This window comes from Cervus canadensis, chromosome 30 (assembly GCF_019320065.1).
Source record: "Cervus canadensis isolate Bull #8, Minnesota chromosome 30, ASM1932006v1, whole genome shotgun sequence".
NCBI classification, from domain to species: domain Eukaryota; kingdom Metazoa; phylum Chordata; class Mammalia; order Artiodactyla; family Cervidae; genus Cervus; species Cervus canadensis.
In genome coordinates, this window is record NC_057415.1 from 35,788,425 (window position 1) to 35,798,715 (window position 10,291).

At 45.6% G+C, this 10,291-nt stretch overlaps 1 protein-coding gene across 4 annotated transcripts in view; it reads left to right on the top strand.

Annotated features, from left to right (window-relative positions):
• Positions 1-9,701, top strand: part of TMEM268 (transmembrane protein 268) — a 26,684-nt gene extending 16,983 nt beyond the window's left edge. For 2 of the 4 annotated variants that reach the window (XM_043453060.1, XM_043453063.1), the window contains exons 7-9: positions 1,439-1,519; positions 2,199-2,384; positions 6,416-9,701. In XM_043453060.1, coding sequence (XP_043308995.1) covers positions 1,439-1,519; positions 2,199-2,384; positions 6,416-6,595 — 447 coding nt within the window. In that variant the 3' untranslated portion in view covers positions 6,596-9,701. Of the gene's footprint in view, positions 1-1,438; positions 1,520-2,198; positions 2,385-4,385; positions 4,811-6,415 lie in introns of those variants that run through there. The other 2 variants (XM_043453062.1, XM_043453064.1) reach the window with 2 other exon arrangements.
• Positions 9,702-10,291: the final 590 nt, after the last annotated feature.

The window sequence follows — 10,291 nt, forward strand, 5'->3', positions numbered from 1 at the left end:
CCTACATCTCACCCAGTGGGAGCCCGGGGTGGGGGTACAGGCGGTCTTTGGTAGGAGGCCCATTGGGCACGTGACCTATACATCCCCAAAATATTTACTGAGAGCCCACATTGTGCCAGGCACTATTCTAGGTACTGAGGCTGCGGCAGAGAACAGACACAGGCAGATCCTGAGTTTACGGAGCATGCCCGAGATGGTGTAGGATGCAAAGGGATCTTGCTTGACACCAAGGGTGAACTTGATCACTAGACTACTGGTAGGTCAAGCGTGATAGTGTAGATCAGGAGCTTCTTGAATCTGGGGGTCCTTTCAGCCTCATTTATCTCTAAATCCTCTTTTATCATTTGGTACAGAGGAGCGACTTGGCAAGTGTTAGTTGAATGTATGGCTGGCTGGCTGGATTGACTAAGGAGTGGATACATCTTTTAAAAAACTGGGTTCTTTCAGTTGCAAAGTAGCATGTTGAGATGGGGTGATATAATATCTTGGATTTTTTTGGGGGGATGTGGGGCATGGAGGGGTCCAGGATGAGGAATGGGTGGGGGTACAGATGAAACAAGAGTAGCATAAAGAGATAATCACTGAACCAAGATGACACGTAACTGGGAGTTAATGACTTCTTGTGCTCTCCTTCTGTGTATATGTGTTTGGAAAATTTCATGATAAAAAGTAAAAAATCTATTTAAAAAGTATTCCCTTGGGGATGAGGTAGTGGGAGAGGTGTGACCTTGGGTCTCACTGGGAAGAGGGAGGCCCGCGATCTAGAGGAGTGGGTCTGTGGACAGGGGTATGAGGCAGGCGCCACTGGTTTCTTGCAGAACTTGGGTAGTAATGTGTGAACACGGAGGATTCCCACCTGGCTGAGTTTAACCCGGCCTCTTGAGGACTCTGGAGGTGGAGGTGGAAGGGGAGGTGATGGCGAGGGGCAGGCAGACTTCTTAACCTCTCCTAGCCCCAGAGCCCCCAAGTCGATTACCTCTGACCTGGCCACGGACAGTAGAGGTGATAGCTCTAAAGGGTTTCACTCGTTTGATTTTTGGGTTCCAGACTGAAGGGCATGCCAACCACTGTGGATAGAGGGGGTACATACATGTGTTCATCCCAGGTGGATATGTGATGTCCAGGATGGTCCACAGTTTATCCGGGATGTTCAGTGACTTGAGAGAGATGGGACTTCAGCCGTTCAGGACAGTGTTTGACATTTTCCAAATTTTTCATACAAAACCATTTGTCTGCCAGTCATCCAAAGGGGATCGGCCATGTAGGGGAACTCTGAGAGACAGCAGAATGGCTCCCGTCTGAGACCAGGGTGAATCTGCTCATACCCAGAAGGGCGGGCCTGTGGGGAGGAGGCAGGCGGTGAGGTCTGGCTTGGGGATGGAGAGTTCGAGGTCGGGCGGGCTTTGTCCTCTGTGATCACGACTGCTTCTGTCCCCAGCTCTGGTTTGTCTATTTCGACCTGGAGACCTGTGTGCAGTTTTTGTCCGATCACATTCAAGAGATGAAGATGAGCCAAGAGGTAAGATACCTTGAGTGAAAAACAAAAGAAGAAAATAAACCAGGAGGCTAAATTGTACAGATTGCATTATCTTGGTGTTGGAAAAATGTCTAAGGAGCAAGTTACTTGGAAGGAAGAATACCTCTGTGGAATCATGGCTGTTTTTTTTTTTTTTCATGGCTGTTTTTGCCTAGGGAATGATGGCCGTTTTTCTCTTCCTTTCTAACTAGTTGCATTTGCCACATTTCTTATAGTGAACATTTAATTATAATTATAGTAATAAATAACAATAGATTTCATTTATCACAACAACAACGATAAATATTCTGGCAGAGGAAAATACCGTATAGTTAGGTGACTATCCCTTGTTCAGAATCTTCAGTGTTTTGAGGAAGAATGGGGAGATTTTGCTTCACCTACACAGAAGCAGAAACGGAGGCTCTGACAAGGCCCCCCCAGCTGGAAATGCCGGATTCGGAGCCCAGTCCTCCCATCTTTGAGCCCTGTGCTTCTGATGGTATTTTTGCAGGAATTATCTGATCTCTCCAATATGGCTCAGCTCCAGGGTCTCCTGAGGTCGGCATCTGAATCTGTAGATGGTCCATCTATCCTCTGTGGGTCTGATGCTTGGCTAGCCACCCGGCCTCCTACGTCCACCCAACTGAGGATACCACCCAGCCCTTCTCTGCTTCCTTTGCAGTCCTTGCTGAGAAGCAGACTGAGCCAGCTGTGTGTTGTCATGGAGACTGGGGTGAGCCCCACAGCCGATGAGGAGCCAGAGAACCTGCTAGAGGAAGCTCCGCTCCTGCCCGACCGTCCGGGTTCCGCGGAGAAGCCGCTCATGCAGACTGAACTTCGCCAGCTTGTTCCTGAGGCCGAGCCGGAGGTAATAGGCACCTGGGCCAGTCAGGGCCTCCCTCCTTCACCGGGTGTTTGCATAGAGTTCGTGCATGGCTCTCAAGTTCTGCTGTAGATTCCTGGGGACGTGCCTTTACCGAGTTGGTGGGGACCATACACCTCTTCTAGCCTACTAGTTTTTTAATATTTTTTTTCCTCACCACAGCAGTTTAAAAGATAGTTTAGAGGAATATAAATATAAATTTTTAAATATAAAATACTTACCGGGTACCCCCCTCCCCCATTTAAAAAGCATCTTGGTATTTTTTTGTATAGTTCCATGGGATGTGTAGTTGTGTGTCAATGGATGGTAAGCATACCTCAACATGAGGATGTTGATAAATATTTGGGTCATTTTAAAATCTGTTTATCAACCAATCTATCATCAATTTATCTATCTCCTTAAATTGCAGTTGGATATTGAAATCTTATATGCTTCTCTGTTGAATTCCATTTCCTCCTGCTCCAGAGTTCTATTGGGTCCTGCTAGCTAGGCTGTTTGTTTGGCATGGCTAAGAACTGGTAGACCAGAAGTCTGGTAATGTGGTTTGCAGCTTGTGGAACCCCCTTCTCACCAGGAGGACAGACGGTTTGGATGACTTGCAGCGAGGGTTATCTCCAGCAGGGTGTGATACAGGCAAACACTTGCCTTTGTTTTTTTGCCAATAGATTTGGAGATGAAAAGTCCAGCCCAGTCCAGACTTTCCCTTTTGCATGGATGGGGAGTGGGGAGCCTGCAAATAGGACCAATATGAGAGAAAATGATAAATATATTAACCTCTTCAAAGAGCTGAAAATATAAGGTCACATTCTTTCTTGTGCATGCATGTCTGGGTTTATGTGAAATAGCCTATTAACTATGATGGGTCTTTTAAATGATTTTTTTCAAATTCATTCAAACCAATACTAATACAATTTCCTGTCATGAATATCGAGCGTGTGCACATGTTTTTAAAGTAGCTGCCCTTACAACGTAGTGAGGGAAAATACAATCAATGCCCAAGTCTCAGCCTGGTCCAGACTGTCATATTTCAGGAGGAACCCAGTGTGTGTGAAAGGCAGATAAATAGTTATAATGACCTCTTACATTTTTATAGATTTTTTTCATGCATAAAATTCTTTAGCATTTCCTCTGAAATATGGGTTATTTTCCCTTTTTTCGTGTTGGGTGAAATAGACTTCCAGGGGGTCAGCTGACTTACCCAAGGTCACATAACAAGGGAGAATATGGCAGAATCCAAGGTGGAAACCAGCCTATGATTTCAGGAGGCAAATTTTCTTGTTGAGTTTCTTTGCTTATGTTAATCAGTTTTAAAGTAAATGGATGCAAAGCTCAATCTGAATTAGTAAGTGGTAGGCTATTTGATGTTTTCAGCATTTTTCTAGCACAAAGGATAACTCTAAGGAAACATTGCTCTAACAGCTAGATTCTGTTTTTTAAATAATGATAATGATAGTGATATTGATGGCATTTATTGAGTACTGCACACTGGGCTTTCTTTCCATAAGTTCCTTTAATAAATCCTCACTCTAGCACAAACAGAAAGATGTTTCGATTTTTTGTCTTTTGCTGCTGAGGAAATGGCTCAGCAAGGTGAAGTGACTTGTTCCCGGTCTGTCCCAGGGTAGCTGAGCGGATATTCCCACTTGGCCCTTTTAATTCAAAAGCCTATTCTTGATGCCTAACTGTACCAACATAAACAGCCTGGGTGTAACCCACACCTTACTGCATTACCTTCAGACACTGCAGGTGAAAGATCTCTGAAAGCGGAAAATAAATATAAAATTTTAGATATAAAATACTTATTAGGTCCCCCCCCCCCATTTAAAAAATATCTTGGTATTTTTTTTGGGTAGTTCCATGGGATGTGTAGTTGGGTGTTAGTAGATGGTAAGCCTGCCTAAACATGAACATGTTGATAAGTATTTGGGTCTTTTTAAAATCTGTTTATCAGGCAGTCTGTCATGAATCTATCTTCTTAAATTGCAGTTGGATATTGAAATCTTATGTGCATCTCTGCTGAATTCCATTTCCTCCTGCTCCAAAGTTTTATTGGGTCCTACCACCTAAGCTGTGTTGCATGTAAGGAGCTAGAGCATCTTCCCTGGAATCCCAGTTGCCAGACAGGTGGATGGAACTTTGGAGACCAAATGTGTTAATAAGAACATGCAGTAAACACAATTTTTCCAATTCTTTTTTCTTTTTACTTAAATTTTTTTCCACTGCAATAAAATATACCTAATATTAAATTTCCCACCATAACTCTTTTTTAGTGTGTGAGTCAAGGGCATTTAAGTACATTCACATTGTTGTGTAACTATCACTACATCCTCCTGCAAAACCTTTTTATCTTCATTGTTCATCATTGAAACCACATACCTGTTAAATACAAACTCTCTTACCTTCCCCAGCCCCTGGGAACCACCACTCTACTTTCTGTCTCTATGAATTTATTGCTCTGTGTGCATGCTCAGTGGTAAAAAATCTGCCTGTAATGCAGGAGACCTGGGTTCAATCCCTGGGTCGGGAAGATCCCCTGGAGAAGGACATGGCGACCTACCCTAGTATTCTCGCCTGGAGAATTCCACGGGCAGTGAAGCCTGGTGGGCTATAGTCCGTAGGGTCGGACATGACTGAGCGACTAACACACACACGCACACGCACACACATGTGCTCAGTCACTCAATCTTGTCCGACTCTTTGCAACCCCATGGACTGTAGCCCACCAGGCTCCTCTGTCTATGGCATTTTCTAGGCAAGAATACTGGAGTGCATTGTCATTTCTTTCTCCAAGGGCTCTTCCTGACTCAGGGACTGAACCTGGGTCTCCTGCATCAGCAGATGGACTCTTTACCACTGAGCCGCCTGGGCTTCCTGAACTTATTGCCGTATGTGCCTCTTTTAAATGGAATGGTACCGTGTTTGTCTTGTGTCAGATCCTGTGTACACACACCTCTGCTTGAAGAGGTCTTTGGCCTCAGCCAGCAAACCGGCAAACAAAAGCAAATATGTGAACAGGGTGAACTGATGCATTGTAGTTTGTTGGAGAGAAACCTGTTCCTCTCACATGCATGGGGGCAGGAAGTGAAGGCAGGTTCTCAGTGGGACGGCGACGGTGTCCTTGTACTTTTAGGCTCAGCTTTTTTAGCCCCTAAATATCCAACTGAGTCAGGCCCTAAACCCCACCGTCCCTGGAACAGAGCATCCTTTATTTTCCCAAGGGGGCTCACAGAGCATAGAAGAGAGAGGCGTGATCTAGCAGCCTTGATAAGCACTTTTAACATAGGAGTACTAGTCTGAAGTGATACAGCAGGTACGACTGTGTGTAAATTGAAGAATCTGCCGTCACAGGGGTATTCTCCCAGCCCTGCTTCCGTTTACTGGTGAGTCTCTTCAGGTGCATTACCTTGACCTCGTGTACTTTACAAAATCACTTGAAACTGGAAGAAGAGAAAAAGAGACTGTCTCTGTGTGTGTGTGTGCGGTTGGCTGGTAGAAGCTAATGGTAATTTCTCTAGTGCTCCCTAGCTTTTTTGTGCATGAAAGTGAAAGTGAAGCTGCTCAGTCGTGTCCGACTCTTTGCAACCCCATGGACTGTAACCTGCCAGGTTCCTCCATCCATGGGATTTTCTAGGCAAGAGGACTGGAGTGGGTTGCCATTTCCTCCTCCAGGGGATCTTCCCCATCCGGGGATTGAACCCAGGTCTCCTACGTTGCAGGCAGATGCTTTACCATCTGAGCCGCTAGGGAAGCTTTTTTGTGCATATTATCACCTATTAGCAGTTAGGTTACCCACCTTGAAGATGAGGAAATGGAGACTGCAGTAGCCCCACAGAGCTTGAGAGTGGGAGTTGCGGACCCGTTCAGGCATCTGCAAGAGCCCCGGCTGAGGGCCTGGCCGGGTCCTTCTTAGTGAGTATCACGGCTGGACCAGCGTCAAAGCCAAGCACCACGTGGCTTTCTCCTCACTCTCTAGAGACCTCTCTGTGGCCCTCACTCTGCTTCCCCGCCTCTTCCAGGAGATGGCCCAGCAGCTTCTGGCAGTGTTTGGCGGCTACTACATCCGGCTCCTCGTGACCTCTCAGCTTCCCCAGGACCTGGGGACACGGCACACGGACTCTCCGAGGATTCCATGCCCCTGCCAGCTCATAGAAGCCTACATCCTGGGCACGGGGTGCTGCCCATTCCTGACCAGGTGACCTCGGAACGGAGGTACTCCTCTTCCCCCAGGACTGAAGGTGAGAGTTCAGGGAGGCCTCGGAGCTCCAGAGTGGCTGATGGCGAGGCCTCGGTGAGGGGAGCAGCGTCTGGGGTGCCCTGAGGCTGTCAGTCACGTCAGCACTGGGGATCCGGTGTTCCCTTCAGGACCCTGCACCAAAATGGCTTGTCGACAGCCCACGCTGACCTCTGGCCTTTGCAGAAGCTGATGGTCCCACTCTGAGCTACTTTCTGTGCTGCTTAGAACCATTGGCGTGAGTGGAAGAGGCCCCTCGCCCATCCCTTTCATTGTCTGGTGATCCCCGAAAATGTGAAGATGACCAGATGGGGCTGAAAGTGGGCCCAAAGCTTGGTCTCAGGCGATGCTCCGGTCCTCACCCGCTTTGTGTCAGATGGACACTCAGGGAGGACTCTGTTCTGAGTGGCATTGCCTTGAGCCCCTTAAATTATAAGATGCCCCCTTCCAATCTGAAGCAAAGAAGTAAATTCCCAGAGTGTTCTCCACTTTTAAGTTGCTCTTGCCCTACATTTTCTGAAAAGTGACGTCACTTGGGCTTGCTGCTAGCATGCAGGCCTTCAGGAGACAGAAGGAAGGAAGGAACAGCATGTAACTACTACTAAGAAGATTTGGAAGAGACTGATCCTGTCTATCAGAGGACTTACTCTGTTCCAAGGCGCACATGCCTGTGGGTATGTCTCATACCGCAGACGGAGAGCGGCGGTCCTGTTCCCTAACACTAACGCTGTCCTGCAGTGAAGCAGAAGCTGCCCCTTGTGGAATTCCATGAAGAGCTCAGAGGCTGCCAGGCGCTCTGCTGCTGAAAAAATGTGAAGACCCATTGTTCCCTGGGCCCAAATCTAAAGACCCTCGCCTGGCGTTTAAAGGCTCCCCAGTGCCGAAGACCTGGCCATCATCTGCAATTTTAGCTTCATCGCCCATAGAAATCCTTAATAGGTTGAAACTGTTTCCTGAACTGACATAGCTATTCTTTTGCATCTGTTGGATTCCTATGCATGCTTTTTTAAAAAAAAGATGTTTTAAAATTGAGGTATAGTTGATGTAAGATATACTAGGTAAGTTTCAGGTGTACAATGTAGTGATTCCTCATTTTTAAAGGTTATGCTCCATTTATAGTTATTATAAAATATTGGCTGTATTCCCTGTGTTGTATATCTTTGTAGCTTATTTATTTTATACATGGGAGTCTGTACCTTCGTCCCCTCCTCCGTATTGCCCCTCCTTCTTGCATGCTTTAAAGCCTAGCTATCGTTACCCCTCCTTCAGGAAGTCTTCCAACATCTCTGCCACTTCTATTTTTTTATTTTTTAAAATTACCTCTTTAATCTATTAATCCAAATCATCTCACCTAGGTTTTTTTGGCCACACCACAGGGCTTGCATATCTTAGTTCCCTGACCAGGGCTTGAAACCAGGCCCTTGGCTGTGAAAGCACTGGGTTCTAACCACTGGGCCTCCGGGGAATTCCTGACTCTGCCTCCCTTAAATTCTCTCTCTCTTTTTAAAAAATTACTATTATTATTTTGCGTTTTGGCTGTGTCACATGGCATGCTGGATGGTTCCCTGCCCAGGGACTAAACCCAGGCCTCTGCAGTGAAAGTTCCAGATTCAACCACTCTGGGCCACCCGGGAATTCCCTCCTTTGAGCTCTTGATGTAGCTGCTGCCTTTACTGCCATTTTATGTTATTGATTCTGTTTTCCTGTGCACAGACCATAAACCCCTCAAGGACAAAGACTTATACTTTTTGTGTATGACCTAGACCTGCTAAGGAAAAAAAAATTCTTGTGGATCGAGTGCTTGTCATCTCGATAGTAACTTTTGCAAAACACTCTCTGTACTCAGTTTAGTGATGGGTAGAGTTGGCACAGACTGGGGTTCTGGTCTTGAGCTGCCACTTTTAGCTATGTAATTTTTGGCTGGTCCTCAGTTTATGCATCTGTATAATGGGTAGCTTGGATTTTTCTTTTTTTTAACTGGCCCTTTCAAAGTCAAATGTCTGGAAAGTTCCCGCATTTTCTGTTCCATTCTTGCCCTTGGCCTTTCTGTCTGTTATGCCTTTATCTACATGTAGAAAGGTTCTATAGCCCCACACAGATAAGGTGCCCCAGACTTGATAATCATTTGGATGGGGTTGCAGGAGACCTGGATTCTCATCCTAGATCTGCTTCTTCTTAGCAGTGTGACCTTGGCTAGGTTAACCTCTCTGAATGTCAGTTCACCCTATAAATGACTCTAGTGAACATGAAATGTAATTATGTGGCTGACTTACCATGTAAGAGATGAATCTGACTGTTCATTTTCTCTGGGCCAGAGAAGAGAAAGCATGAGCATAGACCAGCTCTCAGAAATGGCTGTTTTAAGCATTTCTCTTTGGCTGATGCTGTGGCCTGCTTTGCTTAATGAGATTTATTCATAAAAGTGATCACTGCCTTCTTCCACCTGCCACAGAGGAAGTGTGGGCTGTGAATGTGATCAGTAGAAGCCCATGTTTATCATCCAACCACAAAGCCCTGGTAAGTATAATAATAGAGAATAAAAATGTGTGTGTGTTGAGAAAACAGCAGTTTCTCCTTAAAGGGCCCTTGATGAGTTCTTTCCTGCCTTTCCCTCTCTGTAGAGTTTCTGGTGGTCTCACTGGGCAGATGGACCATTCAGGTATGCCCACAAGATACGTTTCTTTGCATTCAAGCCTCGGTTTCTTCTTTTAGAAAGTTCTGTGATCTCTGTCTTGCCTAGACCTTACAGGGTTGCTGTGAAGATGAGATTCCATAAAAGAACGCGTGGGCTGGGTTAATGATAAAGGCTCTGGGTTAATGATAAGTATGGTGCTGTGTTGTGAAGCGGGAGTGGAGGGCTTGGATTCCAGAGCCACAAATCCAAGGACTGCCACTTTAGGGGAGGTGCCTCCCATCCTTGGGTCTCAGTCGTCAAGGGTGGAGTGGGGATAAGTGTGCCTACCTGGCAACTGATTGTGAAGATTAAATGATAGGAAAAATACTGTAAAGTGCTTACAACTGTGAGTTGCAAACTTGAGTAAAATCTCAATAAATTGTGGCTGTCATCTTTATTTTTTATCTCTCAGTATGTCTTGTGTGCTGTAGGCGCCCCAGGTATGTTTTTGTGGATGATGAAGTTGATTAACAGTTCCTGTTTATTCATTCTGCATCGGAGCTCAGCTGCCCCAGCACCGTGAGGTGTACTTATGTGAATAAAGAGTCCAGTCTGATCTCTCTGAAATTCAGTACTGGAAGAAGCCTAGCGGGGTTTTAAGAACAAGCTGGTTGGAGATTTTGGATCAGATGCTCACCCTCTGTTCCTCCTCGTCTGTTAAGGGAGCGTGTGATGTCAGGGAGATGAATTGAGGTGATGCATGTAAAGCACAAGGTCTGGTTCATAGTGTGGTCCATAGTAAGGCTCCATCATCCAATGCTGTCTTTTCTTTAGCTGCTACATACTATTTTCTACCTGTGTCTATTTGGTAAGATTTTACTTATGTTATTCAAATCTGTATCCTGACTGATTTTGGTTGGTTGGTTCTATCAAGAGAGGAAAATTTGCAACTAGGATTGTAGATTTTCTGTTTTCTCCTTTTACTTTTGACAAGTTTTCTTGTTTTAGTTGCAGAGTTTAAAGTATTGAGATATCATTACTATGCCA